The following is a 21,133-nucleotide window of genomic DNA, read 5'->3' on the forward strand; positions in this document are numbered from 1 at the left end:
TCCCAGCTTCTGCCAACCTAGCAGTTCAAAAGCATGTAAAAAATGCATGTAGAAAAACAGGAACCACCTTTGGTGGGAAGGTAACAGCATTCCGTGCTCCTTTAGTGCTTGGTCATGCCGGCCCCCGAGACGTCTTCGGATAGCGCTGGCTCTTCGGCTTTAAAACGGAGATGAGCACCGCTTCCTAGAGTTGGGTACGACCAGCACATATGTGTGAGGGGAACCTTTACCTTTACCTTATTGGTATCCATTTGTTGCTATGGACCTAGACAGATAAAGGTGTTAAATTTTAACCCTTAGAGCAGAGATCCCCAAACTTGGCAACTTTAAGACTTGTGGACTTCAACTCCCAGAATTCCCCAGCCAGCAGAGCTGGCTGGAGAATTCTGGGAGTTGAAGTCCACAAGTCTTAAAGTTGCCAAGTTTGAAGACCATTGCCTTAGAGGATAGGAAAATATATAATGCCATAAAATTTGTGGTCCTGACTATCAATATGTGTTTTGCTATAGTAGTGAGACCAAAAATTGGTGACTGGTGCTGTCCTTCCTTTTTTAATGAGACAAGTTGTTGTTGTTTTTTAAAGGCTTTGGGGTATTCCTCTGGCTCAGTTTCTCCTCATACCGAGTGCGGAACAAATATAATTCCCTGTAGTATGGGTGGGCTGAATTAAGTGAGGGTAGATGGGTGTGTGGAACGACATGTTTAGCTGCCTATTAAGTTGTCTAACAATTCACAGCTATGGAATATCTGTGAATGGGTAGTTGGGCTATTTCATGGGTCTACCTGGTGCAGAGTTAGGCAGCTATGCACAACTTGACGACCTGTGAACTTCAACTCCCAGAATTCCTGAGCCAGTGTGTGCCTTTTTAATGCAAGCAGCAGCAAAAATGGATTAATGTCTGATATGCATTTGCCTATCAGGAGAAGATTCCTGTTCTGCTTTTTTAATTAATTAGAAACTGCTGCCTTTTGTTGTTATTCAGTTTTACCCTTTGAAAGACTCCATCGGAGTTGGGTGGCTAATAAATTCAAAATAAATAAATTCTAAGGTACATTTAAATCATCATACATTGAAAATACAGCACACCCCAAACCTACCTACCTACCAACCTTCCTTCTTTCTTTCCTTCTTTATATGGGGATCTCCATTTTTATTAGTACAACAGCAACCTTATGGGGTAATTATTCTCACAGAAGGACTTGATACTTGTTGGGTTACATCTGTTGGACGAAATGTCCATCTGATTCAGTTCCTAGTCGGGAAAAAGGCACTGGAAACATAATGGAGGCTGGAGGCTGATTGGAAAGAGGGTTTAATGGTGAAGCAGAACCACCAAACACATGGTCCTGGCGCAGCTGACCACATGGGAGTTGAAAGAGAGGGTTATTTATACCCTCTCTTGGGCTTTGCACTTGAACTTCCTGTTCCTGTGCAAGAACATGTATTCTATTGGCTATTTTAGGGGTCATAGCTAACTTTGTAGGTTGTCCGAGTCCCAGATTTGGTTGAAGCTCGCTGGGTGATGCAATGTCCCCAGGTGATTGTGCCATGTGGTGAGCTCTGCTGCTAGATGGGTTAATCCTATTATGTCCTGGATGTCCATGTCTTAATCCCATCACCCTAGAGCTGAAGGCTTTTGTCTTGTAGATAGGCTGGCCCAGTCTTTCTTAATGGGCACCGAATATCTGCTGGGGACTATTAAGAAATTAGGAGTTGCCTTCGGTCTCCAAGAGCATGTTTCTCAATTTCTCATCCAGGGAATTATAATATTCTGCCTTTTTAAATATTTACTAAAATATTTCATTCTTCAAGGAGAGGGGTGGCTGCTAACTTTCTACACATCCTTGGTTAATGTTGAAATATTATAGCAACATGATTCATGAAGAAATCTGTTTGTGGTTGATAGGAATCAAAAACTACTTGATGGCATGCAATTCATCAATCAATCGCAACACAGTAAAAACTCCATTATACTTTATTTTGAAATAACAACCCATATTTGAAATTCAACTTGGAAAACACACAGTATCCTTTTATTCGGCCATGTTCCTACACACGCAGCAGAACTTGAGAAAATGTTCAACCCATATCTCATTTGATGTTCCTCCTCTCCTGTAGTTCGTCGACTTAACTTGCAGTCTTCTCCATTGACTGCAATCCAGTCTATATTATCCTACGGTAGTTCATTAACAGATTATGATTTCGCTGTCTGGTTTTACAGCTTTTTCAGTGTTTGGAAAGCTGAAAGGTATAAAGCAAAATTTCCAGCTGACAAACGGATCCACATCCCAAGAATCTTCAGGAAACACAATGTCTTGGCCTCTCACCCAACATGCAATCCCAATAAGAAAGCTGTTGACAAAACAAAGCCAGGGGACGTTCATCTCAATGTGGGCAGGAATCTCTGCATTAAGTAACACAATCAGCATTTGGAGCATAACGAACGGTGTCCAAGTGCCCATGAAGCTGATCAGAAGCCTTGCCAAAAGACGTTTTGAACGACCTCTGGAGCTGCCCTCAAGTTCATAAGGAAATAACAGAACACTGTCTCCCTCAAAGGAAATAAGCTTAGTGGACTGCACCATGTTTATAATTTCTGACCAACAGAAAACAAGAACCAAGCATATTATGGTCAACATACCAAGCGAGAGCCAGTACGTTTGACTGCTGATGTAGAAAGGACATTGATGCCCATAGTTGTCATCATTTATATTCAGCCATAAAGAACTGCTCCGAAGATTCAGAATGTAACCAAGGGCAGAAGTCCATGTGAGTATCACAGCAACTGTATACAGTGATTTCCAGCATTTGTTCTTATATTTGGAAGTGTGGGCTATTGTAAAGCAATAATCCAAGCCAGCTATCAAAAAAACTGGGTAATGTAAAATTCCATAGACAAGAGAGGTAATCTGAGGCAAAAGACAGATGTGATACTCGGTAAATCTAATCTCTCCAATCAAAATATTCTGATTGCAGAAAATTAGGGTCATCATCCCCAGAAGCAGCAAGTCAAAGATAGCAAGTGAAATGCAGAAATAGCTCAGGAAACTCTGATGATGACTGTTTTTCCTGGCTTGCAACAGAAACAAATTGAGAGATACTTTCCCCAGCATGACAAGCAGCAAGGCTCCATTGGCTTCGGAAGGCAGGACAATATGGCCATCTTTAAAATTCAAAAATAAAGAACTGATGATTGCAGCCATGGTTATTTGGAATGATGACAGCTGTTTCCAGTAATAGATCATACCTAAAACATCAAGAAAATATATTAATTAATCTTAAAGTCTGAACATTTTCCAAAGAGTGAGCTATCTACCTACCTTCCCTTCAACCCTACCAGTCTTCATACATACTTACCTATCTTTAGCATCATCTTCTCTCTCTCTCTCTCTCTCTCTCTCTCTCTCTCTCTCTCCCTCCCTCCCTCCCTCCCTCCCTCCCTCCCCCTACCTACCTAATTTATATTGCCACCTATCTACAAATGTGACTCCGGGCAGTGTGTAATAAAGCCAACAATTAAAATATTGTTCATAAACCAGTAAACACAATTAAACATAAATAGAAACAAGATCACAATAAAATGTATATCAGGTTTGGGGTTTTTTGTTTATTTGACTCCTGGTGATTACCTTGACAAGTGCCTGCAGTTCGTTTATCAAGATTTTTCAGAGGTGGTTTGCACCCTTGCCTTCTTCCTAGAGCTGAGGAAAAGTGACTGGCCCAGGTTCACACAGCTGGCTTTGTACCTAAGGCAGGACTAATCTCCCAGTTTCTCGTCAACAGGTTCAAACTATTCCTAGATAACAGGACCAGACTGTGGCCAAGGCATCTCCATGGGATGTATACCAATGCTGGCATTTAATTGGGCACACATATGAGCTATTTTGTCCAACAGATGCTGTGGAAATTCTTCAGCCTGGCCTTGCAGACAAAACTCGAGTCCTCTTTCCCCAACGGATCACCCTAAACAAGGCCACCGAATGGCCTGCAATACGGATGGGGAAGCAATTTCTGGAACTCTTCTGGATTCATCAGTTGCTGGAAAATTGGACTCGCCTCCCTACATCAGGAGCAGTGCCAGAGAATCTCATGGAGATTACATAGCTTGAGCTGACCATGACAGAGGAACCATAGAGAGCTGCCCCCAATTCCAGATCACACTGCCAGTTTTTGACGGTAAAACCAAATGAGACCAAGTGGAAGATCCAACAGGTTCCTAACAAACCTAGCAGACAACTTTGTTTTCCAAAAAGTAGAGAAGGAAACAAGGGGATCAGCCATACTGGACTTAATTCTCACTAACAGAGAGGAAATGATAGAAGGTGTTGAAGCCATAGGAACCCTGGGGGCAAGTGACCATGCAATATTGGAATTCAACATTATCCAAACACAAGTAGTAGAACAAAGTCAAACTAGAGTCTTGGACTTTAAGAAAGCTAATTTCAATAAACTTAGAGAGAGCTTGGGAAAAATTCCATGGATGAGAATCCTCGAGGGGAAAACAACTCAAGAAGCTTGGGAAATTTTGAAAAATGAGATTAGAAAAGCCCAGTCTAACACAATACCAATGAAGAAGAAAAACAACAGCTCCCAAAAGAAACCAGCATGGCTGCATAAACAACTATCTGACAAACTGAAAGACAAAAAAAGTAAGTATAAAAAGTGGAAGGAGGGGGACATAACTAAGGCAGAATATCAGCAAATAGCCCGAGCCTGTAAAGATGAAATGAGGAAAGCTAAGGCTCACAATGAAGAAAGGCTTGCCACAAAAGTAAAAATTAACAAAAAAAACTTCTTCCAACATGTTAAAAACAAGAAAAAAAGTTAAGGAAACAATTGGTCCATTGCTAGGAGAAAGTGGCAAGAAGGTGACAAGCAACAGGGAGAAAGCAGAACTATTTAACTCATGTTTTGCATCTGTCTTTACACAAAGGGATAAAACAGTCCAACCTATCAAAAGCAGCACCACAAAATTAGGAACACAAATTGAAATAGGGAAGAAAATGGTAAGTGAGCACCTGTCTACCCTAGATGAGTTCAAATCACCAGGACTGGATGGATTACACCCCAGAGTTCTGAAGGAACTAGCAGACGAGATCTCAGAACCACTGAATTATATCTTTCAGAGATCCTGGAACACCGGGGAACTACCAGAGGACTGGAAAAGAGCTGAGGTGGTTCCCATCTTCAAAAAAGGGAAAAAATTAGATCCAGGAAACTACAGACCTATCAGCCTAACCTCAATACCAGGAAAGATTCTGGAAAAAATAATCAAGCAACGAATTTGCGAACACCTAGAAGCAAACAAAGTAATAGCCAAAAGCCAACATGGATTTGTCAAAAACAGATCATGCCAGACTAATCTTATTGCATTCTTTGATAATGTGACAAAATTAGTGGACCAGAGGAATGCCGTTGATATAGTTTACTTGGACTTCAGTAAGGCTTTTGATAAGGTAGACCATAACCTACTACTAGATAAAGTAGAAGAATGTGGGTTAGACAGCATCACCACCAGATGGATTGGTAACTGGCTGACCAACCGCACTCAACGTGTAGTTGTCAATGGAACTGCATCTACATGGAGGGAAGTATGCAGTGGAGTACCCCAAGGCTCTGTTTTAGGCCCAGTACTCTTCAACATCTTCATCAATGATTTGGATGAGGGAATAAATGGGGAACTCATCAAATTTGCAGATGATACCAAGCTGGCAGGAATAGCCAACACTCCAGAAGATAGGCTTAAGATACAGAAGGATCTTGACAAACTTGAACATTGGGCACTATCTAATAAAATGAAATTCAATGGTGAAAAGAGTAAGGTTCTACATTTAGGCAACAAAAACGGAATGCACAGGTACAGTATAGGTGATACCTTACTCAGTAGTAGTAACTGTGAAAGGGATCTTGGAGTCCTAGTGGACAACCATTTAAATATGAGCCAGCAGTGTGCAGCAGCTGCCAAAAAAGCCAACACAGTTCTAGGCTGCATCAACAGAGGGATAGAATCAAGATCACGTGAAGTGTTAATACCACTTTATAATGCCTTGGTAAGGCCACACTTGGAATACTGCATTCAGTTCTGGTCGCCACGATGTAAAAAAGATGTGGAGACTCTAGAAAGAGTGCAGAGAAGAGCAACAAAGATGATTAGGGGACTGGAGACTAAAACATATGAAGAACGGTTGCAGGAACTGGGTATGTTTAGCTTAAGAGAAAGAAGGACTAGGGGAGACATGATAGCATTATTCCAATATCTCAGAGGTTGCCACAAAGAAGAGGGAGTCAAACTATTCTCCAAAGCACCTGAGGGTAGAACAAGAAGCAATGGGTGGAAACTAATCAAGGAGAGAAGCAACTTAGAACTGAGGAGAAATTTCCTGACAGTGAGAACAATTAATCAGTGGAACAGCTTGCCTCCAGAAGTTGTGAATGCCCCAACACTGGAAGTCTTTAAGAAGATGTTGGATAGCTATTTGTCTGAAACGGTATAGGGTTTCCTGCCTAGGCAGGGGGTTGGACTAGAAGACCTCCAAGGTCCCTTCCAACTCTACTATTGTATTGTATTGTATTGAGACATGTGACGGCTGCTCCGTGTTGAGGATGGATGACCTGGGATAGGCCCATGGCTGCCGTAATGGCTCAGTGAAGCCACCTCAGACCCCACGCCTAAGGAAGGCAGACTGAAGTTCTCCAGGACCATCAGCTCAAGGAACTCTACTGCCAATCCCCGAGACATACTTGAGGCAGGCAGATTGATACAAAGTAGGCAAAGTGGTATAACAGTCCTAACTAATCTCTAGAGCCCCAACGTAAGGAACGGGGTCTTATTTACGGAGTGTATGAAATATGAAACCAACAAATAAATGAATGTATATAAGCACACAACTTTGGGAACTTGGTTTAGAGGCAAGATTGAAACTTTTAAAAAGGAGCTTGAGAAGATGTCATTAAAAGTTGGGTTATATATTGGGTTTAGATTAATCCTGACAGGGGCAGGTTTAGGATATGGGTCTATTAAAACAAATTATACCCCCTTTTTAAACAATTTTTTAAAAAAAGAATCTCATTTCACATAGGATGAACAATACGAGAGAATTTCTCACTCATACAAGAAGGGAGATACACCCATTGTACAAAAGAAGCAAACATAAATAATATTTCCCCTAAACAAAGCTCTGAACTGCAGATTTTTCTTTTCCTTTCCTCTCCTCTCCTTTCCTGGAATGCTTCTTGGTTTAGTACCGTTTTTGGACAACGATGTGTCATTGAAAGCTAGTGCTTCACTTTGCTTGATGGTCCACTCCAATTTAAACAAAACATTTAAAAAATAAAGATGAGAGGGAGCCTAGAGGTACAAGAGAAGATATCTTATAGTTGCCTGGTGGATAATACGCCTTTTTACCTCGCATGAAAAGAATATAAAAATTATACACTTGCTATAACATAAACTCAGAAAAAAGAGTAGACCAGAACAAAATAGTAGCTTGAGTTTATAAATACAAATTAAGATTAATAGCCTGAAAAATACATCTGTTTATATAAACAAGTGATCTCTGATCTGCATCTGTCAAATACTTCTCTCACGCACTCTATAAACTACTTTCTCAAACAAGCACATAAATTCTCCTTCCTCTTTCTAGCAGAAACCACAAAAAGTGAGAGATGGAGGCAGGATGCAGATGGAGAAAAGGAAAGAGGGATTTGGAGGGGAAAGAGAAGGGAAAACAAAAATGGGTGAGGATGACCTCCGACAAATGGCAGTCCAATCTCTTCTTGAAAGCCTCCAGTGATGAAGCTCCTACAACGTCTGAAGGCAACTTCTGTTCCATTGGTTAATTGTTCTCACTGTCAGAAAATTTATCCTTATTTCTAGGTTGAATTTCTCTTTGATCAGTTTCCATCCATTGTTCCTTGTCTGGCCTTTGGGTGCCTTGGAAAATAGCTTGATCCCTTCTTCTCTATGGCAGCCCCTGAGATATTGGAACACTGCTATCATGTCTCCCCTGGTCCTTCTTGTCATTAGACTATCCATGCCCAGTTCCTGTAACCGTTCTTCATATGTTTTAATCTCCAGTCCCCTAATCATCCTGGTTGCTCCCCTCTGCACTTTTTCTGGAGTCTCAACATCTTTTTTATAGCGAGGTGACCAAAACTGGATGCAGTATTCTAGGTGTGGTCTTACTAAGGCTTTATAGAGTGGTATTAGTATCTCACTTGATCTTGATTGTATACCTCTGTTAATACAGATTAGGATTGTATTGGATTTTTTGGCTGCTGCTGCGCATGAATGCCTCATATTTAGCTGGTTGTCCACTAAGACTCCAAGATCCTCTCACACTTACTGCTATTAAGCCTGGTTTCACCCAATTTGTATGTGTACTTTTGGTTTTCTTTGCCTAAGTGTAAGACTTTACATTTCCCTACATTGAATTTTATTTTGTTAGATCGGGCCCAATGTTCAAGACTGTCAAGATTCATCTGGATCTTGAGCCTATCTTCTATTCCTGCCAGCTTAATATCATCTGCAAATTTCCCCTTATATTCCCTCATCTAAGTTGTTTATGAAGATATTGAAGAGTACTGGGCCTAAGACAGAACCTTGCGGTACCCCTCTGCTTACTTTCCTCCATATAGACGTAGACCCATTAAAGACTACTTATTGGGTACGGATTGTAAGCCAGTTATGAATCCATCTGGTGTTGATGCTATCTATCCACTTTTTTCTAGCTACCAAGAAATAGATTGTGGTCTACTTTGTGAACGCTTTGCTGAAGTCTATGTATATTATTTCCCCAGTATTTTGCTGGTCTACTAATTTAGTCATTATGTTGAAGAATGAAATATTGATCAAGGCAGGGGTGAAATTCAGCAGGTTCTGGACAACCGGTAGCGGAAACTTTGAGTAGTTCGAAGAACTGGCAAATACCACCTCTGGCTGGTCCCAGAGTGGGGTGGGAATGGAGATTTTGTAATATCCTTTCCCCAGGAGTGGAGAGGGAATGGAGATTTTGCAGTATCCTTCCCCTGCCATGCCCACCAAGCCACGCCCACAGAACCAGTAGTAAAAACATTTGAATTTCCCCACTGGGTTAAGGGTTTATCAGCCAGCATAGTCCCACAGATTGTCCATATTCTGAACCAGTATGATTTGCAAACATCCAAAATTAGGGACAAATGCAGAGGTGCTGGATTAGGTAGTGGCCTGACTAAAGAAGTGATTTCTTTCATTGTCAAGGTTGGATTGTTGTAATTTGCATAGTTGCAAATCTGCTATTTGGAACTGAATTATAATCTTCCCATAAGATCGATCCTATTAATTGGGACTATTAATTAAGTGGCATGATAGTACACAATCTACCCTCAACTAAAATCCATTTTGATGTAGCTCCTATAGACCAGTACAGCCAATATTGAAAGAAACCATTCATTTGGATAGATACAGCCTTCTTTATTCATGCAGACAGACTCTTCAGTCAGCAGAAATGAGCAATAATTCTGGAATAATGCAGCCTTTATCCATAGAAAGAGCTAGTCCCCATTATATATGGCTTAGACAGTTGCATTTTACTACTCTGGAATCAGTGTATTTATTATTACCCTCTTTTTTTTTGTTCCTATTCTGATCCACACTCTTACCCTTTCAAATGTTATGACTCAGCTTAAAAAGATTGGGCTTCAGACAAACTCCTACAATGGCCAAGCCCAAAAAACATTCTGTTTGCTTAATTTGTTGCCACAAAAATAGTGCAGAAAGAATTATCATCAGATATTTGTGATCAGTGCTTAGTCCTGTGCTACATCATTACTTTTTATTCAAGATGACTTTCACATTTTTAAAGCAAGTTTTTAATTCTCCAGACCCAAAGAAACACTACGCGAGATGGGCTAGTTATAAAAGCAGAGATGTGAGTCAATCTGATTATTGAGGTTTTTCTTAAAACGGTACAGACCACACAAAAATACTTATGTTTGTTTTTTCCACGCAAAACTGTTGTGTTTTGCAAAACTAAACTCCTATCTTATTCTGCTATCATTACCGTAACCTTATACAATGTAGATTTTGCCCTATTTTCTGGCTGCAACAAATAAAAAATAAATTTTTACAACTTATACATTTGCAATCTTTCTGTTAAGATGTCAGATTTTATGTTGTGTGTTTTGTATTTTACCTTTGTTTCTTTTTACTGAAATATGATGTGAATGTGCTGTACGATAAATAAAATAAGCAATACTTTACTACTATTCTGTCTCTATTCTTCTTTAAGCTAGACCTATCTCGATATTGTTTTTATGTATTTTTAGGTTAACAGTATGTTTTTATGATTTTAACTATTTCGGCTTTAAATCTTTCTTTTTCCATGCCAGGTCTCCAGCTTTGTAGACAACTCAGTCCCTTTGGACATGAAATCCCTTAGCACTGTTGCTAAGTGAAACAGTTGTTAAGTGAATTTCGCTCATTTTACGACCTTTCTTGCCACTCTTGGTAAGTGAATCACTACAGTTGTTAAGTTAGCAACATGGTTGTTAAGTGAATCTGGCTTCTCCATTGGATTTGCCTGTCAGAAGAACACATGCCCCAGGATACTGCAACTGTCATAAATATGAGCCAGTTGCCAAGCAAGTTCGAATTTTGATCACGTGAAGATGGGGATACTACAACGGTCATAAGTGTGAAAAACAATCACATCACTTTTTTCAGTGTTGTTGTAACTTCAAACGGTCACTAAACAAATAGTTGCAAGTCAGGGACACCCTGTATTACTTTTTCTACTAAAGACTAGTCAGACCATAATAATAAAATTTATTTAATTTGATTAGGGGACTGGACGCTAAAACATATGGAATACGGTTGCAGGAACTGGGTATGACTAGTTCAGTGATGGCTAACTTTTTTGTCCTTGCGTGCTAAAAGTTTGGGTGCGCGCACAACAGCGCATACCCACACTAATACAATGTACGTGTCCCCTGTGAGTCCCCTGTGCATGCACATGCCCCCCCATTATGTCAGCCTTGTATGTAGCTTTATTCCTCTCTAGCGTTCATTTCCATTGTTCAATTATGCATTTCCTGCCTCTCTAGGATTTACCTTAATATGCTCCTATGAATCACCTGTTCCTGTTGGGTGTATATTGATGGCCTGTATAGTGTTTTGCAGAGGCCCTAAAATCAGCTGCCCAGTGGCCCATGCTTGGTGGAGCTCAGATGAAGCTCGCATGCCGGCAGAGAGGTCTCCATGTGCCACCTGTGGCATGCTTGCCATAGGTTCGCCATCACGGGTCTAGTTTAATGAAAAGAAGAACTAGGTGTGACATGATAACAGTGGTCCAGTACCTCAGGGGTTGCCACAAAGAGGAGGGAGTCAAGCTATTCTCCAAAGCACCTGAGGGTAGAACAAGAAGCAATGGGTGAAAACTAATCAAGGAGAGAAGCAACTTAGAACTGAGGAGAAATTTCCTGACAGTTAGAACAATTAATCAGTGGAACAACTTGCCTCCAGAAGTTGTGAATGTTCCAACACTGGAAGTTTTAAAGAAGATGTTGGATAACCATTTGTCTGAAGTGGTGTAGGAATCCTGCCTAAGCAGAGGGGTTGGACTAGAAGACCTCCCAGGTCCCTCCCAACTCTGTTATTCTATTCTATTTTATTCTTGAACCTCCTACGAAGGAGAAATTTGAACAATGCATGTTATCTCCCAAATCAGACAAAGAACACAAGAGTTCATTCTATCTCTCTGTCACCTTTCAAATTTTGAAGTTTGAATTTTAGAAATCTTTTTCTGACAGAGTGAATTATGATCCTCTGAAGAACATTCTGGGCCTGCTAATGTCACAATGATCCAATAAAATCTGGATTAATTTCATCTTGATTGTAAAAAGGCAGGTACAGTTAAACAGATTTTTTTTAAAAAAGCCAAAAATTAGAAACTGCAAGCTGGGTCTTAAAAGAGCTTCCTGAGCCGTTTGAAGCTCTCAGTTCTTATATTCCAGCACATACTTCCTTACTTAAAACACCATTACTTTTTGTTTAAGAAATCATTTCCGCCAAAGCTAAATAAAAAAAAACAGGTGCCTGTACAAGAGACTTCACAATAATGAGGAAGAAGTATTTTTGTAGCAACTGAACTGACCGTAATAGTAAAGAGGAACTAAATTGTTGGTTTATTTTTTTGTTGGCATCTTTTGTTTTTTCTTTTGTAGAAGCTGCTGTGGTATTAAATGCATTACTACTATTAACCCTTAACTTCTTAGGTTTCAGATATTTGGAAGACCATATGAGAGAAATAGAAACAAAATTAACCATAGCCCATTTACAAAATAAAATTAGATTTTCAATTATGACAAGTGTGCAGGTAGTCCTCACGACCAGAATTGAGCACAAAATTTATGTTGCTAAGTGAGAAATTTCCTAAGAGAGTTTTGCTCTATCTTACGACTTTTCTTCCCACATTTGTTAAGTAAATCATGGCAGTTATTAAGTTGGTAACATGGTTGTTAAGTCAATCTGGCTTCTCCATTGACTTTGCTGGTCAGGCCGCAAAACGGGATCCCCTCAACTTTAGACAATTTCAATATCAATTCTACTATTTTTGTTCAGATGCATCTTCCATGTATGTGAAAGCATAGAAAGAACTACCAGTACAAGGCGGCAATTCAATTTCACATTTTAATAGGGAAGGCTGAACTAAATTATTCCATGGCCACTGAAACCATTGTTTTCTTATTCAAAGACTAATTACTATAAGTTGTGCGATGGTTCAGTGGTTAAAGATGCTGAGCTTGTTAGCTGGAAAACTGACAATCCATGTTTGAGACCTGAGCACTGCGTGACGAGGTGAGCTTCCTTTACTCACCCCAGCTCATCAGTTCGAAAGCATGCAAATGCAAGTAGATAAATAGGTACCACTTTAGCGGGAAGGTAACAGCATTTTGTGTGCTTAGCATATTGTTGCTCATATGACCATGGAAAATGACTTCAGACAATGCTGGCTCCTTTGCCCAAGAAACGGAAATGAGCATCTCTAAAACAACCGGACAGGGGAAACTTTACCTTTACTTAATTGCTTTAATTCTTCCTATATAAAGAATTATATCCACCTATGTTTTTTTATCACATGCCACACTTAAAATATATATTTAACAATATATATATCTAAAAAGTAGGTGGATAGGCAAGAGTTTTGCAAATACAGTACCAGAAAAATATTAAACATTAACTATCTAATTTGCAAGTGGATTACAGGCTGGGAAGAATATGATGCCACAGTAATAAATGTGAGGATGCGAAGAGTGTGCTAAAAAGAGTTAATTTTATATCTCAGCCTTATTTTTCTTAATTTTGTAACTATCTTCTTTCATTCTAAAAACTACTGTTGAGAAGCTGCTCCTTAGCATTAGTCACTGAAAGATTATAGACAGCTGATCTAGTGTATATGTTACGGTGAAAGACCGAAATTGGTGAATGTCAACATTCACCGGTGAATGTCGACATTCACCAGATACGCTTGGTGAATGTCCGAAAATACCCTTATCCCCTCGACACCCTTCTATTCGCGGAGTTTTTTTTTTAATGTTGATCGCAGGATCGCAGGTTTTTTAAAAAAAACTCCGCGAATAGAAGATGCTTAAAAGGAAGCGAGGAGCCGAGGTATTAGGGTAAGGGGATTAGGGTAAGGGTGTATGTCCGAAAATACCCTTATCCTCTCGACACCCTTACCCTAATCCCCTTACCCTAATACCTCGGCTCCTCGCTTCCTTTTAAAGGTCTTCTATTCGCGGAGGTTTTTTTTAAAAACCTGTGATCCTGCGATCGACATAAAAAAAAAAACTCCGCGAATAGAAGACGCTTAAAAGGAAGCGAGGAGCCGAGAGGTAGATATGCTTCCTTTTAAGCGTCTTCTATTCGCGGAGTTTTTTTAAAAAGAAGCGAGGAGGAAGCGAGTGTCGAGAGGATAAGGGTATTTTCGGACATTCACCAAGCGTATCTGGTGAATGTCGACATTCACCGGTGAATGTCGACATTCACCAGATTTCGGTCTTTCACCGTAACATATATAATGATAAAATGAGGACCCAGATTGTTGGGGGCAATATGCCGATGCTGTAAACCGTTTAGAGAAGGCTGTGAAGCACTGTGAAGCAGTATATAAGTCTAAGTGCTAGTGCTATTAAGATACCAGGCTAGAAACTGGGGGACCAGGAGTTCAAGCCCGACCTTAGGCACAAAACCATCTGGATGACTTTGGACCAGTCACCGTCTCTCAGCCCTAAGAGCATGGCAATGGCAAACCACATTCAAAAACCCTTGTCAAGGAAGCTGTACTGACTTGGCTAGCAGTCGCCAGGTGTGAAGGATGACTTGATGGCATCAAGACAACAACTGCTACAAAAAGCACTTAACCAGATCACATAAGGATACAGCAAATCCATTCATACAACAAACTGTGTTTGGTATTCATCTTGGCTAGATTTTTATCGTTAAGTTTGCTGTTGGTATCTAGCTCATTTGGTTAACTTTGACTGAATGTATTGCCCCAGAGCCACGGTGGCGTAGTGATTAGAATGCAGAACTGCAGGCTAACTCTGCCCACAATCTGGAGTTCGATCCTGATAGGCTCAACATTGACTCAGTCTTCCAGTCTTGCGAGGTCGGTAAAATGAGCATCCAGATTGTTGTGGGAAATATGCTGACACTGTATGCTACTCAGAAAGTACTGTAAAGCACTATGAAGCAATATATAAGTCTACGTGCTATTGTGATATTGCTAATAAGTGCTATTGCTGTATTGTTATTATCCAAACCCAGAAATGGTTAATCCAATAACCAGCTAAAAACATGTTGAGTGATGTTAGCCAAGCATAGGGAAATTTTTTAACTTCTGATCTCACATGAACACATCCTACATCCTGAGGAATATTAAAGTATTGCAAATAGGCAGGCTCAGGGCGCCTGTTTAAATTCAGATGCTATATTTAAATCAACAAAGCAAGATGACCATTAGGGAAATAGCAAAAGCCAGGTGTTCTTTCCTCAAATGAACTTTTATTAAATCCCTGGCATTTTAGAACTTCTGTTTAAATTCTCAACACATGCAGTTTAGAAAAGGGTCATCTCGAGGAAATGTGAGCATAGGTAGTGTGCAGCTAACCGTGAAAGCTAACAAGAGGTGTGTATTATTTTCAGCGTCTCATTGTGTAAGGCAAAGAAATTCCCAGATGTATCTCATGCCAGCTCAGACAAAGAAAAGGTGTGAATTGCAGCGGCAAACAATTACAGCTACCACTGTTGCTAACACTCTGTTTAGTGATTTGTTATCTAGGTGATTTTTCCATCACAGTGGACCTCTCTTTTCTAATAAAGGAATGAATGCATCACCTCCTGTTAAAAATGTGTTGCTATAAATTGGGCTGTGCAGGCTGCATCTTCAAGATTTGCCTATCCAGGTAGTGCTCGATTTACAACAGTGCCCATTTAGTGACCATTTAACAGCACTGGGGAAAAAGTGACTTATGACTATTTTTTATATTTATGATTGCTGCAGTATCCTCATAGTCAGGTGTTCAAGTTCAAAGTTACAAAACGGCACTGAAAAAACTGAAAGAAGTGACTTATGACCTTTTTTCACACTTACGACCGTTGCAGCATCCCCATGGTCACGTGATCCAAATTCAGAACTTGGCAACTGACTCATATTTGTGACTGTTGCAGTGTCCCGGGACCATGTGACCACATTTTGCAACCTTCTCACAAAGTCAGGTTCACTTAAATTATTATTCTTACTAATTTAACATCCGCAGTGATTCCCTTAACAACCGTGGCAAGAAAAATGTCGTAAAATGTGGCAAAAACCCTCTTAACAAATGTCTCGCTTAACAACAGACATTTTGAACTTGGTTGTGGTCGTAAGTCGAGGACTACCTGTATTAGGGTTAGAAAGGAAATGAGAAGGAAAGAAGCAAGATGAGTTCATTAAATCATGATGCATGTGGAAGTATGTATGTGTGTGCACCAGTGGTGTAATTCAATTTTTTTTACTACCAGTTCTGTGACCGTGGCTTGGTGGGTGTAGCAGGGGAAGGATACTGCAAAATCTCCGTTCACACTCCACTCCAGGGGAAGAATACTGCAAAATCCCCATTCCCACCCCACTCTGGGGCCAGCCAGAGGTAGTATTTGCCGGTTGTCTGAACTACTCAAAATTTCTGCTACCGGTTCTCTAGAACCTTTCAGAATCTGCTGAATTTCACCCCTGGTGTGTACCTGTATGTGTTGATATGCTAAGCAATGCAACTTTGGCTGAAGGAAATTAATGGAGTAAGATACCGTATTTTCCAGCATATAAGATGACTTTTTAACCCCAAAAAATTATTTCAAAAATCGGGGGTCGTCTTATACACCGGGTATACCAAAAAATCAAAACAAAAGAAAAAGCAATGCCGCTAAGCAAAAGGCTGCACCGCCACTAGCGCAGACGCCGGCCATTGAATTGATAACCTCGGTGCTCCTCGCCTGGGCACGTGGATGGATGAGCGCTGGGATGGCTTAGTAAGGTTGGGCTGAAGGTCTAGAGGAAGAAGGCGCTGAGCTAAAACTACAAAAGCCTGGCAGCGCGGAAGCCTTCAGCTGGCTCGCAGGCGCCTGAAAGTAGGAGGTCGTCTTATATGCCCAGTCGCCTTATACAACGGAATATACGGTATAAACAATACAGTAATTCAGTATAAATAGTTCTCCAATATCCAGTTCTCTCTTTCGGCAAAGATTGGTTTTATTGTCATCATTTCTTTTTAAACTTTGGACCAGTAATTTAGTGAAGGTGAACTCCAACCTTCCTGTTCCTTAATGTTTGTCTTTATTGTCTCCATGAATAATATCTTACTATAGCACCACAAAGTCTGATTATATTTTTTTGCCAGGAAAATACTATTGTAACATGATGAAGAAAGGGTTACCACCACCATAAAAATTACTTAAACTTACACCAGAATGTGAACTGAATTCATTATCCTTAAATAGAGCATATCATAGTTTAGATCCTAACGTTACATTTATAGAAGATGACATTTGCCAAAATATTTTTTTTTCAAGTCAGGTGCTGAAACTAGTGTAAGTCTAGCTTTTTAAAAATAAAATAATTACAATTCCTGCACTCAAAATAAAGTCTAAATGCACAGCTAAAATCACATGAAAGTGCTTTCCAAAAGAATGCAGATTGATTATAAATTAAAATATTTTTTAAATACTTGCCACAGATAATCTATTAGGAAACACTTGTATAATTTTTGTAGAATTTCCCCCATATTTTAATTGTATTTGTGTGAAATAAACCCTCTCATTTTGGGCCAGAACACATATAAGAGAGAGAAAACCCAAATTGTAGAGGTATGTTACTAAAGTAAATTACTGCATTCAGTTTTGGTCACTACGATGTAGAAAAGATGTGAAGACTCTAGAAAGAGTGCAGAGAAGAGCAACAAAGATGATTAGGGGACTGGAGACTAAAACATATGAAGAAAGGTTGCAGGAACTGGGTATGTTTAGCTTAAGAGAAAGAAGGACTAGGGGAAACATGATAGCAGTGTTCCAATATCTCAGAGGTTGCCACAAAGAAGAGGGAGTCAAGCTACTCTCCAAAGGACCTTAGGGCAGGACAAGAAGCAATGGGTGGAAACTAATCAAGGAGAGAAGCAACTTAGAACTGAGGAGAAACTTCCTGACAATTAGAACAATTAATCAGTGGAACAGCTTGCCTCCAGAAGTTGTGAATGCCCCAACACTGGAAGTCTTTAAGAAGATGTGGGATAGCCATTTGTCTGAAACGGTATAGGGTTTCCTGCCTAGGCAGGGGGTTGGACTAGAAGACCTCCAAGATCCCTTACAACTCTGCTATTGTATTATTGTATTATAAATGTTAATGAGTAAAAAAGGAAGAATGAAATGTTAGTCTCCTCTTAAAAGATACGATAGATGTTGTATCTATTCTCAATGGCTTTGCTCTACAGACATAATGACTTATTAACTTACTACTATTTATACCACTACCTATTACACTGCAAACTTTATCAGGAACTCAGAGCTAGATTTATTACACTCTTGCTAATCCAATTGACTCAATCTAATTCAGAAGAAAAAATATATAATTTTTGTTATCTGATAAAGATCAACATGGAAAGAAATAAGTTTGCAATGGCTGCAAGGAAAATACTAAATGACACACTCACAATTAGTATTGTTAATATTAGAGGGGATGTATTGAACTGATCATGTGGTCGCTATAATTTTATATGTATTTCGCTAAAACCTATGATTGCAAATAGTAGTAGCAGTAGTAGTGTTAACCAAAACCATGGTTTATTCAGTCAGCCACATTTTTGAAAGGTTTGCACAACACAGTGAATTGTAAACTAATGAGCTGAGCTGGATTTGGACGGATGGCACGGTAGGCTATGATGCATTTGACTGGTTTATAATTGAGTGCCTAGTGTTGTATAGACACAGTCTTATTTGAATAAGAAAAACAAGATTTTTTTCAAAGTGATACTACAGCTGACACCATTATTAACCAAAATTGTTCACAGTTTCTACACTCGACACACTATTAGCAATAGAATTAGGGTCAATATGTGGTCAACTTGTATCTGAAAGCAGTATAACCCATTTGTAGATGAGAGCTAGTATGATTTACAATGATTATTTGTGCAAAATAATTTTCCAGATCTAAGAAAGTAGAGCTCAAAGGGAAAGATCCCAGCTTTGCTTTCAACCGTGCTATTTTCTACACGTAGATGGTATCTTTAAAAAAACACAAAAACATAAGACTTGTATCATTTATCTGAAATAGTGCAAATCAGACAAAAAGCATAACTTCCAGTCAAGCCATAATACTTTGTCCATTCAATAAACCCTGCCACCGTCTTCCTAAATCATGGTGGCAACAGCTAAGGGGAAGCATTGAGCGATCCTGGCTAATTTTGAAAACCAAAATAGGATTCATTGGACCAAGTAGGTTCTCAGATAAGAAGACACGGCAGCCTGGGTAAATAACAACAACAACAAAACAATAACAATAATATACTTTATTCATTAAACATGAAACTCAGTTGACTAAGTTTCATGTTTAATAAATAAAGTTAATAATAATAATAAAAATAATAATAAGAGTACATCAACAGAGTTTTTTCCTAACTCTGTTGGTGTACTCTTATTATTATTTTTATTATTATTATTATTAACTTTATAGTACACCAACAGAGTTAGGAAATTTTTGAAATCAAAATTAAATGGTGGAAATACAATCAAGGCCATAAATACCTGGGCAATATCAGTTATAAGATACACAGCTGGTATAGTTATAGCTGGAACACAAGCTGATTTGGACATTTTGGACTGAAAAACCAGGAAACTAATGATAATGCACTACAGTTTACATCCACGCGGGGACACTGATAGACTTATACCTGCCCCGAAAATCAGGTGGCAGAGGATTATTACAAGTGAAGCAAATAGTTGAAGAAGAAAAACATGCACTGGCTGATTATTTAAAGGAAAGTCAGGAACATCTATTAATCGAAGTAAAGAACAAAAATCTACTGAAGGCCCAAAAGACAAAACAAGAATACAGAAAAGTTGTGATAAAATCAAGAATGGAGAGTTGGCAGAACAAAGCATTTGCATGGTCAATTTCTGGAAAAAATAAAAGATAAAGTGGACAATGAAAAAACTTGGTTATGGTTAACAACAGGTACATTAAAGAAAGAAACAGAGTCACTAATCCTGGCTGCGCAAGAGCAAGCTATCCGAACAAATGCCATTAAGGCCAAAATCGAAAAATCCTCTGATGATGCCAAATGCAGACTCTGCAAAGAAGTTGATGAAAATGTTGACCACATACTCAGCTGCTGTAAAAAAACCACGCAGACTGATTATAAATTGCGGCAAAATTCAGTAGCACAAATGATCCACTGGAATTTGTGCAAAAATTATAATATTAAAACAACAACAAACTGGTGGGAACATAAGCCTGAAAAAGTCACTGAAAATCAGATGGTCAAGATCCTATGGGATTTTCGTATACAAACAGACAAAATACTGGCGCATAACACACCAGACATCACACTGGTTGAGAAAAATAAGATTACAATCATTGACATCGCAATACCAGGTGATAGCAGGGTCGACGAGAAGGAACATGAAAAAATCGTGAAATACCAGGACCTAAAAATTGAAATTCAACGATTATGGCACAAACCAGCAGTGGTAATTCCAGTGGTAATTGGCACACTGGGTGCTATTCCAAAAGCACTGGAATTATATTTAAAACAGTTAAAACTTGACAAAATCACCATCAGTGAAATGCAAAAAGCTGCACTGCTTGGATCTGCACATATATTACGAAAATATGTTACGACGCCCTAGGTCCCTGGGTGGGGCCCGACTAGTAATCAATGCCAAATCCGGCGAAACAACTGGCCGCTGTGATACAATCGTATAATAATGATGATGATGATGATGATGATGATGATGATGATGATGATTATGCAGGTGCACCTGCACTTGAACCAGATGAGCTACATGGTTTCTGGCTAAAAGCACTTACAAGTATGCACGAAAGATTGGCAGCCCAAATGAACCAGATCTTAAAAACACCTGAAAATGATGAATGGATGACAACTGGAAGGACATTTTTGATCCAAAAAGTTAAAGAAAAAGGAAAGAACCCTGGAAACTATAGGCCAATCACCTCTTTGCCAACAACATGCAAGCTTCTTACTGGTATCATTGCAAACCAAGTTTACGGATACTTGGAAAGAAATGAATTGCTTCCTGTAGAACAGAAAGGATACTGCAAAAATTCAAGAGGAACAAAGGACCAACTGCTGATTGATAAGCAGTTGAGAATTCAAAGAATTCAAAGAAAAGACGAACCAAGCTGTTCATGGCTTGGATAGACTATAAGAAAGTGTTTGATTCAGTTACCGACAGCTGGATCAAGAAATGCCTGAAAATCTTTGGCATCAGCAGCAACATACAAAAATTCATGGAAACTTCAATGAACCTCTGGAAAACGAAGCTCATGGCTAATGGAGAAGAACTGGGTAAAGTTGAAATTAAACGAGGCATTTTCCAGGGTGATT

General features: G+C 39.3%; 2 protein-coding genes across 6 annotated transcripts in view; one reads left to right on the forward strand and one right to left on the reverse strand.

The window, feature by feature from the left end:
• The window catches only part of PHC3 (polyhomeotic homolog 3), a 395,745-nt gene that overhangs the window by 82,437 nt on the left and 292,175 nt on the right, over positions 1-21,133 (forward strand). The gene's annotated exons all lie outside the window — the stretch shown is intronic.
• The window catches only part of GPR160 (G protein-coupled receptor 160), a 22,923-nt gene continuing 3,760 nt past the window's right edge, over positions 1,971-21,133 (reverse strand). For all 3 annotated transcript variants that reach the window (XM_081953581.1, XM_081953579.1, XM_081953580.1), the window contains exon 2: positions 1,971-3,248. In XM_081953581.1, the coding sequence (XP_081809707.1) occupies positions 2,188-3,246 (1,059 nt within the window). In that variant the 5' untranslated portion in view covers positions 3,247-3,248 and the 3' untranslated portion in view covers positions 1,971-2,187. The remainder of the gene's footprint in view (positions 3,249-21,133) is intronic.

Source organism: Natrix helvetica (assembly GCF_964273705.1).
Source record: "Natrix helvetica genome assembly, chromosome: 5".
NCBI lineage: Eukaryota > Metazoa > Chordata > Lepidosauria > Squamata > Natricidae > Natrix > Natrix helvetica.